The 17,001-nt window shown below is 46.2% G+C and overlaps 1 protein-coding gene and 1 non-coding gene across 2 annotated transcripts; both read left to right on the top strand.

The window, feature by feature from the left end:
• On the top strand, positions 1 to 9,634 carry LOC125755568 (60S ribosomal protein L23a-like). Its single transcript, XM_049113202.1, has 2 exons — positions 1 to 109; positions 9,025 to 9,634. The coding sequence occupies exons 1-2, from the start codon at positions 61 to 63 to the stop codon at positions 9,519 to 9,521; spliced, it is 546 nt and encodes a 181-aa protein (XP_048969159.1). The 5' UTR covers positions 1 to 60; the 3' UTR covers positions 9,522 to 9,634.
• On the top strand, positions 5,620 to 5,725 carry LOC112658111 (U6 spliceosomal RNA). The gene has a single exon (XR_003135516.1). It is a non-coding gene; the product is annotated as a U6 spliceosomal RNA (small nuclear RNA).
• Positions 9,635 to 17,001: the final 7,367 nt, after the last annotated feature.

Raw genomic sequence — 17,001 nt, 5'->3', positions numbered from 1 at the left:
TGAGCCACCTAGGCACCTCTGTTCTTCTGTTTCTAAATCTTGCTTCCTTACCCTACTTGGATGTCTGTCACAATCCTCCCTTTCCTAAGACAGCTGGAGCCAGGAGCTGGTGAGTCTTTTCTCACAAGGATGCCTTGTGAGCATGACTATGATAAATAGAAATCATGCAATCTGTGGGCATTTAGTACATGTGAAACCACTCAGCCCACCACCAAGATATGGCAAATGGCCAGAATTGGGGACATAGACAGAGAAGGTGGGTGGATACCTATGCACCCTGTCAATGCTTAATGAATAACTCCCTTTCAGTAGTGCCCAGCCTAGCCAGATCTATAGCGTGTAGGGTAGAAACTAAGGTGAGGTCTCAGAACCAGGAAGTCACACCCTTGTTAATATTTAGAAAACAGTGGGATTATAATAGCTTCTTTTCTAGGCTCCCTAATGAAAAGGGGGTAGTGTGGTTCAATCATGAAAGCTTCTGAAAAGACTCTTTGACATGAAGGCCTTAGCTCCACTCTTCATGTTGGCCCTTGATTATATCAGTGGTTTAATAAGCGCTTGTTCTTCTGCCTGTTGTGTGCTTGTCCACCCCCTCACGCCCCTGCAAGGCTAATGGCTCCTTGAGGAAAGTGACAGCATTGTACATTTTTTTGTTTTCCTCCTGTCTCAGCACCAGCTCCCTGTTAGGTGACAGGAAGTGTTCAGTAGATACTTCTGAATTGAACGGAGTCTCCTTAGTCACTTTAATGGGGTCATCCCTCCATAGTATCCCAATTTCTACTGCAATTCCAAGCACAGAGTATGTACTCTAATTGGATGAGTAAATCATAAACCAATTCCAGGAAATTGTTGAATCAAAGTGTGATTCCTTTCAGGAGTCTGTGTTTTAGAAGAGGGCAGCAATGAATGGACAATGCTTAATAACCCAAGTGGAATTGACCCAACTAGTGGAATTACAGGCAACAGAGAGCCAGATGAAGACATTTATGAGCAGGGGGCTCTGCGGTGCCCCATCAATCATGCCACATCATGATGTTACTCTGAGGCTCTCAGAATGTCGGGCCATAAACGGATCATCATAGTCTGCTGTTGGACCCCCTGTTGCTGCTTGCTTTTCCTGAGCTGCTCTCTCCCATTCAACTTTCATTTGTTTACTTTGGCCCAATAGCAAATCAGCTGTAGCACCTTCTTCTAAAGAGCCTGGTAGACACAGAATCTCCTAGTGGCAAACCTTTTAGGCTTTTATTGCTGCCAGCAAGACTGTAGAGATTGACAGTGGCAGGCCTGCAACCAGGGGCTCTGGAGGGCTGGATCACCTCCTCAACAGGCCACATACATTCTGGGGTTTGGCTTCAACTTTAGCTTCTCTTATTTGTTCAGGTGTCCAGTTGTATACAATCCGCCTCTGCATGCCTCCCACTACTGGGCTGACCCAGTTCAAGCCCTTGCTTGCCTCTTACCTAGATTATTTCAACCATCTACCTCTTTTTTTTTTTAATTTTTATTTATTTATGATAGTCACAGAGAGAGAGAGAGAGAGAGGCAGAGACATAGGCAGAGGGAGGAGCAGGCTCCATGCACCGGGAGCCCGACGTGGGATTCGATCCTGGGTCTCCAGGATTGCGCCCTGGGCCAAAGGCAGGTGCTAAACCGCTGCGCCACCCAGGGATCCCCATCTACCTTTTAATGACTCTACCTGCTGCTCATTGTGGTAAGATGGAGAGCTATTTGACCATGATCTCAAATTTATGATTAGCCTCCTACTGGGATTGCTACCTGGCAATCTCTAGTCAGGGATAAGGCCCGGAAAACACAAGCCGTTTAGTACCATCCAGGTGAGCTGGACTGGGCCACACCTGAACTGGGAAGTTCTCATTTGGACCCAGGGCCAATGGTGCTCTCATCCTTGACTTCAGTTAGAATCATCTGCAGAGGGCGGCCCCAGTGGCTCGGCGGTTTGGTGCTGCCTTCAGTCCAGGATGTGGTTCTGGGGACCTGGGATGGAGTCTCGTGTCCGGCTCCCTGCGTGGAGCCTACTTCTCCCTCTGCCTGTGTCTCTGCCTCTCTCTGTGTGTGTGTGTCTCTCATGAATGAATAAATAAATAATTTTTAAAAATAATCATCTGAGGAAACAAATTTTCATGTCTAGTCTCCATCCTTTGAGCTTCCTGACTAGGATGAGGCCTGAACATGTTTATTCTTTCTTCTGAAATGAACTTTTGTGTAAGTACAAAAAGTACTTTTGTCCAAAGAAATGTTACAAGTTCATCATTAGTACATTTTTAACTTATTATTACAAATTTGCATTATGGGGCATCTGGATGGCTCAGTTAGGTGTCTGCCTTAGGCTCAGATCATGATCCCAGGGTCCTGGGTTTCTTGATGAAGTCTTTAGGGTTTTTTTGAAAGATTTTATTTATTTATTTGAGAGAGAGAGAGTGCACTATACAGCATGAGCAGGGGGGAGGGACAGAGGGAGACAGAGAAGCAGGTTCCCCACTGAACAAGCAGCCTGATGCAGGGCTCAATCCTAGGACCCTGGGATCGTGACCTGAGCCAAAGGCAGATACTTAACCAACTGAGCCACCCACATGCCCCTCAAAAGTAAAATCTTTAAAAAGAATAGAAAATAAAGTTTAAAAAAAATTTTCATTACAATTTTGTTACAAAACGTTCCATGGAGTACACCTATTTAACCATTCACCTGCCATTTATTGAAGATTTAGTTTGTTTCTGATTTTTAGCTATTACAAAAAGAAACATAATGAGATCATTCTTCACATAAATTGTCCTTATTTGAGCCAGTTTGCTTTTTGCCAGGAGAAATTTCCAGAAGTTTTATTACTGGACAAAATAATATGAAAGTATTTTAGACTCTTAATATCATCTAATTGCTTTTCAAAAGGCTCCTAACCAATTTACACACTTTTGAAAATGGATGAAAAATTCTATTTTTATCCAACATTGGTCATTTGCTAACATTTAAAAAATTGTATTCTCTATTTCAGTGTATACATCTATATTTGAGGCTTTTTTTTTTTTTTAGATTTTACTTATTTATTCATGAGAGAGCCAGAGACATAGGCAGAGGGAAAAGGAGACTCCTTGCGGGGAGCCTGATGTGGGACTTGATCCCAGGGCCCCAGCATCATGACCAGGGGAGCCTGATGTGGGACTTGATCCCAGGGCCCCAGCGTCATGACCAGAGCCAAGGCAGGCACTCAACCACTGAGCCACCCAGGTGCCCCAGAGGTTTCTATTTTTTCAAAGCTCCCCAGGCAATTCTCAGGTGGAGCCTGGGTGGAGAGCAATAGTAGAGCTGTACTGAATGTTGCCAAGCGCTATGTCCCGTTTTCCTCAACCTCTGGAGATCCTTTGCTCTGATACAAATACCCATGAAAAGTGTCCCAAGGAAATGGGTACCAAGGGAAAGAGGAGGTTTCTTCCTAATTAAGGCTTAGGGCCAAGTAGGCCCAAGTCATCCTCCCTGGCTCTTCTTAGGGAGGGGCCTTTCCATTCGGTCTGCCTAGGGTTGGAAGTGACCCAATGAGAACCAAAAGTACATGGCCCCAAAGAGAGAGAACAGAAAAAAAAAAAAAAAAAGGAACTGTTCTGCATCATCAGGAGCTTGGAGCCTCTCTCCAACTCTCACAGAGTCTACTTCCTGCCCTTGGGCCTGAGTCACAGAAGCCTCTGGCCATGCTGATCACCCACATCAAATGTGCCTCCTCCATACTATATCCCCATAGTCTTGGGGGTTTCTAATTGCTTTTTTATTTTTAAAATTAATTAACTAGGGACGCCCCGGTGGCTCAGTGGTTGAGCCTCTGCCTTCGGCTCAGGGTGTGTGATCCTGGGGTCTTGGGATCGAGTCCCACATCGGGCTCCCTGCATGGGCCTGCTTCGCTCTCTGCCTCTGTCTCTGTGTGTGTCTCTCATGAATAAATAAAATCTTAAAAAAAATCCTGAAAAAAAATTTAATTAATCTAATTTAGAGGGAAAGAGAAAGAAGGAGAGCATGGGTGGGGGGACAGAGGGAGAGAGAGAATCTTAAGCAGGCTCCACGCCCAGCACAGAGTCTGACTTGGGAGTCAATCTCACTACCCCAAGATCATGACCTAAGCCAAAATCAAGAGCCGGAGAGTTAATTGACCCAGCCACTCAGATGCCCCAATTGTTTTTTTAAATTATCAAAGAGCTATTATTGGTCTAAACAAGTAATATAGACACAAATTTGGCAAAAACTGGAAGTTTTCCCTTACCTCTCTATTTGCATTCTCTTCTACAGAGGTAATCTGAGAATAGTTCAGTATGTATCTTTCTAGATCTTTTCCTAGTAGATGTGAGACTGTGTGCACACCCACAGGATTTTTAAAATACAGAAATGGAATTATGCTATATAGAGTTTTCCCCAACCTGCCCATATCATTTAACTTTATAGTATAGACCACCTTCTGTGTTAGTTAATGTACAACAGGCTTCTTTTTCATGACTGTATGATAATCCATGGTATATAATGCTACCATATAATCGAACACAGTCTGTTGCTGGGTGCTTCAGTTGCCTTTCATCTTTCTCTGTAACAACAATGCTGCGATTAGTTCCTTTGTGTACATGTCTTTGTGCCATCTACCTGGCTTTGAGGATTGCCACTGCCAGAAAAGTCCTGGCGCTAGGCTCCAGGTATGCACGCTCCAAAGTATCTCTGCTACCTTCTGGACTCTTTCAGACCCTGGAAAGTCATCACCTCAGCTCAGTCCTGGCCTCTGCTCTTGCCCTGTCATTCTGTGGTTGTGTTCCCAGCATGCCTATGGGTATGAATTCTAATAACTCCACCATATCATGGAAAGGTGCAAAAAGTACCTAGTGTCCCTCTAGCCACTGGGAAGAAGGAAAGAGGAATAGCTCCTTCAAACACAATCTGGTTGGAGAAAGTATGAAAGTGGTTATCTATCAAAATGGTTTTTGCGGCACCTGAGTGGCTCAGCGGTTGAGCATCTGCCTTTGGCTCAGGTCATGATCCCGGGGTCCCAGGATTGAGTCCCACATCAGGTTCCCTGCTTCTCCCTCTGCTTGTCTCTCTGCCTCTCTGTGTCTCTCATGAATAAACAAATAAAATCTTTTAAAAAAATAGTTTTCAAGATTTTCAGTCTTTTGCTCCTGGGAGAGAATGTGGGACTGAAACAGCAGTGAATCACTGAGGTAGAAGCTACAAGAGCTGCAGGGCTGGTACAAGTGCTCCAGAGCAGCAGAGAGAGTGAGCGAGTATGGTGTGCGTGCATGTGCTTAACTCTGAACCAAATGTCCTTGGCCCATGGACAAAGATTGCCAACCCTTGATCTAATATGTTGTTGTACTCTTGTCCTTTAAGATTTTCAAGCACCATGGTCCTGCAAGAAGCAATAATGGCTAATGAGAAGCAGACAGTACCCTGGGAAACAGGAAATCTGGTTCCATTTATGACTTCACCAGGGCTTGCCAGGGAATTCTGAGCAGCTTTGGTTTGCTGGTCCATGCCCTCTCTTGCAGAGGTGCCATCCGCACCTCCAGCATGCAGGGGTTAGGTTTCTTGTTTTTCCTGCAAAATAGTGCTAGTGTTAAAAATGCGACAGTCATGGTTGTTTTGGCAGCACATTTACTAAAAAAAAATTGGAATGATACAGAGAAGATTAGCATGGCCCCTGCGTAAGGATGAATGCAAATTTGTGAAACATTCCATAAAAAATAAAATTAAAAAGGGAGCTTTTTCATTTCGATGAGCTATTTTCTGTTTGGCTTATCCTGCTTGGATGTTTCGTTTTCTATGTTTCCTTTTCTGTAGTTTTTGGACACACAGAAAGAATACATGTTCTTAGTATTGGAGGCAAGGAATGAACTTCCTGGGGGGCAGCCCTCCTGAAATGTATTCTTGCATGCACAAATGCAAAGGCAGCTGTTGACCTGCTCTCTCTCTCTCTCTCTCTCTCTCTGTGCTTTGGAAATTCTTTGGGGAATGGTAATGTGGTCACTGTTAGAGCAAAGCAACAAACAAATCTGCTGTAATCAGGGATAAGCTACATTTGGGCAGTTCTAAAGTTTGCTTATAAATCCAAAGTGATTTATTTAGACAAATCCGTATTTTAAAATTGTTTTCTTGAAATGTAACAGATACTGAAAAGCACATGCACTGTAAATGTACAGCTTAGTGAATTTGTACAAAGTGTACACACCTATGTTACCCTGGTAACCACTGCATAGGTCACAAAGTAGAATGTTGGAGGCACCCTAGAGGACCACTGCCCCACCCCCCACCCCTGTAACTCGTCCTTGAGATATAAGCACTAAACTGACTCTTAACACTTTATGTGTTTGCCTGTTTTTTCATATTTTGTATAGATCTTGGTCACTTACTCGGATTACTCTATGGTATTCCATGATAGAAATATGCCACAGTTTATGTTGATGAGATTTGGGGTTGTTTTCTGTTTTGGCTATGCTGGTATGAATAGTATTGCACCTATCTATTGGTGCTCATTCCCTCATTCCTGTTGCACACGTTCCTACAAGTGGAATCACTAGCTCACAGTGTTTGCATACATTCAGCTTTAATGGACCCAGGAAATAGCAGTCAATGAGAGTTAGGAATATATTTTTGATAGGGGACAAAGCACAAAGCTAAGATCAAGCCCCAGGTTTCTTTTTCTTTTTTTTTTTAAGATTTTATTTATTTATTCACAAGAGACACAGAGAGGAAGAGACATAGGCAGAAGGAGAAGCAGGCTCCATGCAGGGAGCCCATGTGGGATTCGATCCTGGATCCCAGTATCACGCCCTGAGCGAAAGGCAGATGCTCAACATCTGAGCCACTCAGGCATCCCAAGCCCCAGGTTTCTGATCTCCTCTAAGGCTTGGATTACAGGGGAGCCAGAGCAAAGCCCTTACCCCGTGTTTCCTCAGCTGTAAATAAGAAGTAATTAGTACCGGCTCTATTACTTGCTGTAGGATGGAAAAGCCCTCTGCAAAATTTCAAGCTGCACAAATGGAAGTTGTCATTAAAATGGAAGCAGGGAAGGGAGATTTTTAATTATTAATGAGAACTAAAGAATAACTATACTTATGTGGATTTCCATTCCCAATTAAGAATCCAGAGACTAGATTAACTGCGCAGCTAGACAGAGTTGTATTGCCAAAGGGGCCTGCAATATTATTCTCTCAAACCCAGACACAATAAGTAACTTCCCAAACCCATCCTCTGTATCTTGCTGAAAGATTCCTCAGCCGCCCCAGGGGTCCTCCCAGTTCTCTCTCTCAGGTGCCAAATGCCCTAGCTTTTTTCTTTCCTTCCCCCTGCATCAGCCTGAGTTGGCTTACTCTAGAGAAAACTGGTTTGGTTCTGTCTGACTGAACCAGTTATAATGTACTAGGAAGGCCAAAGGACACAATCCTTCCATGTCTTCCTGCATTGTTGAACGTAAAATGTGAGTATTGTCAATGAGGTTATTTGGTCTCCCAGTACAACTAAAAGCTCACAGCATTTATTTACCAAAGGCTATGCTAAGCTAAATCAGGGACTGTAAAAAATAACAGTTTAAAGTGGTGTCAACATTTTTTTCCCTCCTACTGGTTCCCTTGCAGATGGTTACACAAGTAGAAGGCAGTGCCCTCTTCTGGCCAACCCCACACTTGCATGGCTATGGCTAAGGGGATGGCCAGCTCCTGGGACTGGTTTTTAACTTGGGAGGGAGCTGGCTCAAATGTGAGCAAATCACATTTTGAGATCCACCTCTTTCTTCAAAAGAGAAAACTCAGAACTGTGATGGTTGTATTGTATGTGTGATTAACATTTAAATCGATAGACTTTTTTTTTTTTACCTCCATAATGCAAAAACTAGGTTTCTTGAAGAATAAAGTCTGCTTCATGACTGCAGAAATAGAAACCTGGCTAAGTGTTTAGCCTTCAGATTTTAAATACAAGGCTACAACATCAACTCTTCCCTGAATTTCTATCTTGCCAGCCTGCTCTGCAAATTCCAAACTTGTCAGCCCCCACAATCCTGTGAGCCAATTCTTTAAAATAAATCTCTCTGTGTGTGTGTGTGTGTGTGTGTGTGTGTGTATCTTTTAGTTTTGTTTCCCTGGAAAACCCTAATACAAAACCTAACTCCAAAGCCCATTTTTATCAGTGACATCTCATTTGGATAAATATAAGGGTACACAAAGTATTGACCTTCTGAGTTCAGGTTCAAGTCCCAGTACCATCTCATTTACTAGTTTCATAAACTAGCTACTTAATTATACTTCGCCTTGGTATCTTCATTTGTATAAAGGAAGAAATAGTAACATTTACTGAAGAGACTGTTGTGAAGATTAAGAGAAAATATGTGCTTAGAAGAGAGGGACACCTGGGTGGCTCAGCGGTTGAGCATCTGCCTTTGGCCCAGGGTGTGATCCTGGAGTCCTGGGATTGAGTCCCACATTGGGTTCCCTGCGTGGACCCTGCTTCTCCCTCTGCCTGTGTCTCTGCCTCTCTCTCTCTGTGTCTCTCATGAATAAATAAACGAAATCTTAAAAAAAAGAAAAAGAAAAGAAATTGGCTCAGAATAAGTACTCAACAGGTGTTAGTAGTAATTATTATTAATTATTATTATTACTAAGGTCATGAAAACTGTCAAAGAAGGATGACTTACAGGATGAGGGGTACATGGAAGAGTAGCTAGTCTCATTCACTCCCCCACCTCTTTTCCCCCAGACCCTCAAGTATAGTCTCTGCTTTTCACTGTCTGTTCCTGGGTGATATTATAAAGCCATTTCTTGTAAAGTGTCCTGTCTTGGGCAGCCCGGGTGGCTCAGCGGTTTAGAGCCACCTTCAGCCCAGGGCGTGATCCTGGAGACCAGGGATCGAGTCCCACCTCGGGCTCCCTGCATGGAGCCTGCTTCTCCCTCTGCCTGCCTCTCTCTCTCTCTCTCTCTCTTTCTCTCTGTCTCTCATGAATAAATAAATAAAATCTTAAAAAAAAAAAAAAAGTGTCCTGTCTCTTCCTATAGGAACCCAATCAGGATTAAAAGTTGGATTCCACCTTTCACGAAGATGGCTCCAAAGGGAAGAAGGAAGCCTCTGCCCTTCCCAAAGCCGAAGCCAAAGCCAAGAAAGCGGTGCTGAAAGGCGTGCACAGTCACAAAAAAAAAAAGAAGATCCGCACGTCACCTACATTCCGACGACCCAAGACCCTGCGTCTCCGAAGGCAGCCCAAAATCCTCGAAAGAGCGCCCCCAGGAGAAACAAGCTTGATCACTTTGCCATCATCAAGTTCCCCTTAACTACTGAGTCAGCCATGAAGAAAATAGAAGACAACACACTTGTGTTCGTTGTGGTTGTCAAGGCCAATAAGCACCAGATCAAACAGGCTGTGAAGAAGCTCTATGACATTGATGTGGCCAAGGTCAACACCTTGAGCAGGCCTGATGGAGAGAAGAAAGCATATGTTCGACTGGCTCCTGACTATGATGCTTTGGATGTTGCCAACAAAATTGGGATCATCTAAACTGAGTCCAGCCGGCTATAAATCTAAATATAAATTTTTTCACCATAAAAAAAAAAAGTTGGATTCCAAATAAAGGGCTAAGTCATAGATCAAACCATTATTATTTTACAAAAGCAAACTTCAGTAAATCTTGATAATCATTTAACACAATAAAATTATTCTAAGTCCTAACACGAGGCTTCCATAAATTTTAATTTTCACTCCATGACACAATTTACCATTTAATTAGCAGTTTTGTTTGCCTTCCCACAATTTAGGACTTCTGTGAGATGATTTGATTGGTCAAAAACTTGTTTTTAAAGTTATCCAGGTGGGGATCCCTGGGTGGCGCAGTGGTTTAGCGCCTGCCTTTGGCCCAGGGCGCGATCCTGGAGACCCGGGATCGAATCCCACGTCAGGCTCCCGGTGCATGGAGCCTGCTTCTCCCTCTGCCTGTGTCTCTGCCTTTCTCTCTCTCTCTCTGTGACTATCATAAATAAATAAAAAAATAAAAAAAATAAAGTTATCCAGGGATCCCTGGGTGGTGCAGCGGTTTGGCGCCTGCCTTTGGCCCAGGGCGCGATCCTGGAGACCCGGGATCGAATCCCACGTCGGGCTCCCGGTGCATGGAGCCTGCTTCTCCCTCTGCCTGTGTCTCTGCCTCTCTCTCTCTCTCTGACTATCATGAATAAATAAATAAAATCTTTAAAAAAAAATAAATAAAGTTATCCAAAAAAATTAAAAAATAAAAAAATAAAGTTATCCAAAGGGATCCCTGGGTGGTGCAGCAGTTTGGCGCCTGCCTTTGGCCCAGGGCGCGATCCTGGAGACCCGGGATCGAATCCCACGTCGGGCTCCCGGTGCATGGAGCCTGCTTCTCCCTCTGCCTATGGCTCTGCCTCTCTCTCTCTCTCTCTGTGACTATCATTAATTAATTAATTAATTAATTAAAACCTTTAAAAAAAATAAAGTTAGCCAAGTAGTTATCTCCAGGTATAAGGATTTTGATTAATTTGTATATATCAACATATATATTTTTATATATTTATCTGTGTATTATTCAGTGATTCACCAGAAGGACCCACAGGACTCAATGAGATTTATTATAGCAAAGGATACAAAGCAAAAGTGGCAGGAAAATGATAAGCACACATGAGTTCCAGAGATATTCAACACAAACTTGCAATGTCTTTCCTGGTCCAAATATTCCTTATCTGAGGCCAGACGGGAGTACTCTTTTTATCTTGCCATTAACTCTGGGACATGTGTTAATGTCCCACAGAATGTCTGGCCAGAGAAGTTTATTTGTCTCAGAGTTTAAAGGTTTTATTGGGGGCTGGTCACATAGGTATATTCTGCTATGTATGCCACCAACTATGGTGATCAAAATTCAACCCAAACAATGAAACTAGGTACACGTTATTGATCTTGATGTTTGTGCAAAGCAACCTTAGAAGCACTTATGGTATGGTCCATTGGCCAGGAATATATATCAAATCCATCAACTACTAACACAGAGAACACTCTTTTTTTTTTTTTTTTTTTCAGAGAACACTCTTAAGGGCTGCAAGAGTTAATCATGAGTCCTTTGGGGGGAAAAAAAAAAAAAAGACATGTAAAGAGCAAGCAACCATACCTGCTGTGTTAACTCTTTCCTCACAGTCTGTATTTTCTAAAATGCCTATAATTAACCTCTATTACTTCTATAATGAAAAAAGTAATTATTAATATAAAGGCATCCAATGTTAATGATATTCCTTTTTAGTTAATGATGTTGTTTTATAATCTCAGTACATTTCCCTGTAGTCAGCAGAGCTGCTGAGAGAAGTCAAGTCATCCTACTAGACGTTTCATGCATGGCCATCAGAGCCTTCATACTCTCTTTGGGAAAACCATAAAAACAGGCTAGAATAAAGCATGTGAGACATAGTAGGAACAATGGCAACACCTAGTTCAACTTCCCCATCTTAGAGATGAGGAAGTGGAAATACTGAGCAATGAAAGGACTCATCTAAGGTTCTAAATCTTAGAACTTTGCATTAAAAACCTCTCTTGGAACTCCTGAAATGGGACAAGGCAATGTCTGCTCAGTTGCTTCTGTTTGTCTTTAACATAGCAGAAACTGGAGAAGCCCTGACTGGTGGGGCTGTCCGAACTGAGTGTGCATGTTCCAATCTCCTTTAGTCTAGACAGAGGCTTCCCATCCCTCCTCAATCCCCCCCTTGTCCAGTGGCCTGACAGAAGCACCAGGACTCTATATCCAGAACCTATGCCACTGGGTCAACAGTCTAGTTTGGAGCCTTGCAAGAATTAGTTTCATTTTCACCAAATTTCTGCCTTTTCTCCCCTTCTCTTATAGGTTGGAGGGTGGTGTCTCTCTACTGGACTGCAAATTCCTTGAGGGCCTCCTTAAACCAGGTTAATAAGAGGTTATGATTGTGGGTAGTGTGGGACCCAGGAAATTTAACAAAAATCCCCTATCCCTACACAAGCAGAGCAGGACTAACTCCATTTTGTGCTACACCCGCCACCTCCTGTATGACCCCCACATGACCTGCTTATTGCTTAAGGCGCTGCCCCACCCTAGTCAAGCCGCTGGGCACACCCTTATTGGAAATCGGCTCATAACAATGTAACCCTGCCTTGTGCCCGCCAAAACTGCCCGCCGATTCTGACCAGAGTGATAGGCCAGTTCAAATGGTCACTATAGGGTGAATCGTAATTCACCTGCGTGTGGACCGACATGACTGTGCAACTTTCTGTGTATGTTACAGTCCCACTGGCCCCCATAAAGCTGCTAAGCCTCTTAGCCTCGGGGTCCAAGTCCCTGCTCTGCTGTGTCGGGTACACTTGGACCCAAGCTCGAGCTTATAAATAAACCCTCGTGTGTTTGCATCGGTGTCGGCTCCTTGGTGGTTTCTCAGATTCACAATCTTGGGCACAACATTTGGGGGCTCGTCTGGGATCAGAGAGACCTCCAGGACCCCATCCGGAGGGTTTCACGTGTGGTGACTGCACTCAACTTTTTCTACCTTTTGCGTGCATATTCTCTGAGAGCTCTAAACTGTACTTTTACCTGTAGGAATTCCAATCTGTATTGGCTCGGCATTGGCTTAGGCGGACACGCCGGCGGGCCATCGACTGGGGGTCTTAAGGAGACGTCCCTTGCCCCCGCCTGGAGGACAGAGTCCTCATCTGTAAGGAGGGCGGAGGTCCTCATCTGTAGGAGGACAGGAGTCCTCGTCTGTAAGGAGGACAGGGGTCCTCATCTGTAAGGAGGGCCGGCTGCCAGCCCTTCGGGTTACTTTCTGTTTTGTCTCCACGGCCGCACTGGAACGTTGGTCTGTGTTACTATGTCCTTGTTAACTGTTTGTGCATTTGTCTGTGTGGTTGGGTCCTAGTTAATCGTCTTTACTGTCTGTGTCTTGGTGTGGATTGGGGACATAATGGGGGAGACAGAAACCACTCCCCTGTCTCTTATGCTCTCCCACTTCTCGGATGTTAGGGAAAGAGCTCATATTCTGAGCATAGACATACGGAGAGAGAGATTCCAAATTTATTGCATATCAGAATGGCCAACCTTTGGCATGGGATGGCCCCGAGAAGGAACTTTCCACCTACCTATTATCTTACAGGTTAAGGCTGTGATCTTCAGGGACAAACCGGACGGCCACCCTGACCAGGTGCCCTACATCCTGATCTGGCAGGACATGATCGAGAATCCCCCTCCCTGGCTAAAACCATTTTTACCCCCCAAAGCACACAACTCGGCTGAAGGTAAGGAGAGACCCCGGGTCCACCGCCAGACTCTAGGGGCGGGTCTCCAGGCTGCCGCGCGAAAGCCTGCCGAGCTGGCCAAGGTCTATGATGTGAGACAGGGTAAGGATGAGAGTCCAGCAGCCTTCTTAGAGAGAGTCATAGAGGCTTTTAGGCAGTACACCCCTATGAACCCAGAAGCCCCGGAAACAAAGGCCGCAATTATCATGGCTTTTGTTAACCAGGCCGCTCCGGACATTAAAAAGAAATTGCAAAGAGTAGAGAGACTGGGAGAGAAGAGCTTGCAGGACATAGTGATAGTAGCAGAACGAGTCTATAATAATAGAGAAAGTCTGGAAGAACAACAAACCAAACTAAGTGACCAGGAGACCCGAAACCTGGCCAAGATCCTGCTGGCCACAACCATGGATGACCCACGGGACAGATGGAGGCACCTCAAGAAGCTGGCTTCAGGGACAGGTAAGGAGGATGGCCCTGGTCCCCTTTAGGAGCTCCCAAGCTGAACAAAAACCAATGTGCTTATTGCAAAGAAGAGGGCCACTGGCTGAAAAGCTGCCCTAACAAAAGATCTAAGGCCCCTGCCAAGAACTTGGAAATGGAGGACCTGGACGATTAGGGGAGTCGGGGTTAGACACCCCTCCCCAAGCCCAGGGTAACTCTCGGAGTGGAGGGGCAACCTGTTGAATTCCTAGTGGACACTGGGGCACAACATTCGGTTTTATTACAACCCCAAGGGAAATTGGCAAACAAGACTTCACAGGTGCAAGGGGCCACGGGCACCAAACAGTACTCATGGACTACCCGAAGAACTGTGGATCTCGGCATGGGCCGGGTATCCCACTCCTTCATGGTCATCCCTGAGTGCCTCTACCCGTTGTTAGGTCGGGATTTGCTCACCAAGATGGGGGCACAAATTAGCTTCTACCCCGAAGGGGCAAAAGTCCTAAACAAGGAGGGGCGCCGGATTCAGGTGTTTGTCCTGAGTTTAGAAGACGAATATCGGTCTACGGCCATACCACCCTGAACGCGCCCGATCTCGTCTGATCTCGGAAGCTAAGCAGGGTCGGGCCTGGTTAGTACTTGGATGGGAGAAGACGAATATCGTCTCCACCAACAACCCTAAATCCGGCAACGCTACTCCCTAACCCAGACTGGGACCCCCCCTCTGCATGACTGTCAAGAAATTTTGGCACAGGGGCACGGAGTCAGAGCTGATCTCCAGGACCAGCCACTGCCCAATGCGGACGCCACCTGGTACACGGAGGGCAGCAGTTTGGGCCGAGAAGGACTCAGACATGCGGGGGCAGCTGTAACCACGGAGACGGAGACCGTCTGGGCAGAGCCACTGGCAGCCGGATCGTGGGCTCAACGGACAGCACTGACCGCACTGGCCACGGCGCTGACCATGGGGGAAGGTAAACGAATAAACATCTACCCCGACAGCAGGTCCGCCCTCGCCACCGCTCACCTCCACGGAGCCCTTTACAGGGAGAGAGGGCTCCTGACAGCGGAGGGAAGGACTGTTAAAAACCAAACGGAGATTCTTGAACTCCTGAGGGCCCTCCGGCTGCCCAAGGCCCGGCCGTCATCCGCTGTCCGGGCACCAAAAGGCAGACACGCCAGTAGCCAGGGGAAACCGGTGAACCGATTTAAAAGCAAAGGAGGCGGCCCTTTTGGTGACCCAGGTCTTAGCTACCACGCTACCCGATCTGGGGACACGGACCCTGCCGGACACCCCCAACTATAGTGATGCTGACTTACACTGGATCAAACGCTTGCCTGTGACCCAGTGCTTGCGTGGCTGGTGGAGGGCCGCAGACTCCAGCATCATCCTGCCAGAGGAACTGGGACGGCGAGTCCTATCCAAAATGCATCGGAGTCCTCACATGGGAACGAGGAAGATGGGAGACCTCATACGACATGCAAAGATCACTATTAAAGACTCTCCAGCAAGGATCGAGCAGATTGTGGCGAGCTGCCACGCATGCCAGTTAACTAATGCCACCGCCCATGGATCTAACCCAGGCACCCGGCTCCGAGGGGGCCGCCCAGGAGCCTACTGGGAAGTGGACTTCACTGAGGTAAAACCTGGAAAATGTGGGTACAAGTATTTACTAGTGTTTGTAGATACTTTTTCAGGATGGACAGAGACATTTCCTACCAAACATGAAACAGCACAGACCGTGACCAAGAAACTGCTGGAAGACATCTTACCGAGGTATGGTTTTCCTGTTAGGATTGGATCAGACAACGGCCCAGGATTCATCTCTAAGGTAACACGGGGAGTGGCACTAGTACTTGGGGCAGATTGGAAATGACATTGCGCATATACGCCCCAGAGCTCAGGACAGGTAGAGAGGATGAACAGAACATTAAGGAGACCTTAACTAAACTGGCCCTGGAGACTGGCGGGGACTGGGTGACTCTCCTCCCCTTCGCCCTATTTAGGGTGAGGAACTCCCCATATAAGATGGCACTGACTCCCTACGAGATCATGTTCGGTCTTCCTCCACCTATAATCCCCAATTTAAAACCTGAGGTGCTTGCTGAATTTGATGATCAACAACTTCTTTTCTCCCTCCAAATGTTACAAAGAACCCATGAGCAGGTGTGGCCTAAGCTGAGGGCCCTCTATGAGACTGGGCCGCCCCCGGAACCCCATCGATACCGGCCAGGTGACTGGGTGTACGTGCGGAGATACCAACACCAGACACTTCAACCTCGCTGGAAGGGACCTTACACTGTGATCCTGACCACTCCCACTGCTCTCAAGGTCGATGGGATTACTCCCTGGGTCCACTACACCCACGTCCAGCCAGCTGACCCACACGCCGTTCTCAAGGACTTTGTTCCAGAATGGAAAGGCCAACCGGACAAGGACAATCCCCTAAAACTAAGACTGTGCCGTTCTCACTTATTTCCCACCTCCAAGACTCCCTAGTCTGAGGTTGTCCTTCAAAATAAAAGGGGATTAGACTTAGTCTTCTTACAACAAAGGGGGGGGGGGGGGTTATGTGCTGCCTTAAACGTAGGATGTTGCTTCTTTGCAGAAATGTAAATGGGAGCGAGAGCAGCAACAAGGTTGGTTCAAATCCTGGTTTAATCATTCCCCCTGGCTGACTACCATGTTATCCTCCCTGGCCGGCCCACTCGTCATCCGCCTCCTCTTTCCAACCTTTGGACCCTGCCTCATTAATAGACCAGTAGCGTTTGTCAAGGACCTAGTCAATACAGTCCGACTCATGGTACTCAGGCGACAGTGCCAACCACTGCTTCTTTCGACCGAAACCCAGAACCATGATTGGGTCCTGCATAGGATCCTCGGAAAAAGGGGGGAATGTGGGACCCAGGAAATTTAACAAAAATCCCCTACCCCTGGACAAGCAGAGCAGGACTAACTCCATTTTGTGCTACACCCGCCACCTCCTGTATGACCCCCACATGACCTGCTTATTGCTTAAGGCGCTGCCCCACCCTAGTCAAGCTGCTGGGCACACCCTTATCGGAAATCGGCTCATAACAATGTAACCTGCCTTGTGCCCGCCAAAACTGCCCGCCGATACTGACCAGAGCGAGAGGCCAGTTCAAATGGTCACTATAGGGTGAATCGTGATTCAATCGGCCACCTGCGTGTGGAGCGACATGACTGTGCAACTTTCTGCGTATCCCATGGGCCACTGGCCCCCATAAAGCTGCTACGCCTCTTAGCCTCGGGGTCCAAGTC

The sequence above is a fragment of the Canis lupus genome, chromosome 8, assembly GCF_003254725.2.
Source record: "Canis lupus dingo isolate Sandy chromosome 8, ASM325472v2, whole genome shotgun sequence".
NCBI classification, from domain to species: domain Eukaryota; kingdom Metazoa; phylum Chordata; class Mammalia; order Carnivora; family Canidae; genus Canis; species Canis lupus.
This window is presented reverse-complemented; position numbering and strand designations above follow the sequence as displayed.

Bases quoted from the DNA above. Each gene is read 5' to 3' on its own strand.
- LOC125755568 (XM_049113202.1), top strand. From the start codon at position 61: ATGTCTGTCACAATCCTCCCTTTCCTAAGACAGCTGGAGCCAGGAGCT. The intron at 110-9,024 runs GTGAGTCTTTTC...CTCTTCCTATAG, and splicing joins ACAGCTGGAGCCAGGAGCTG to GAACCCAATCAGGATTAAAA.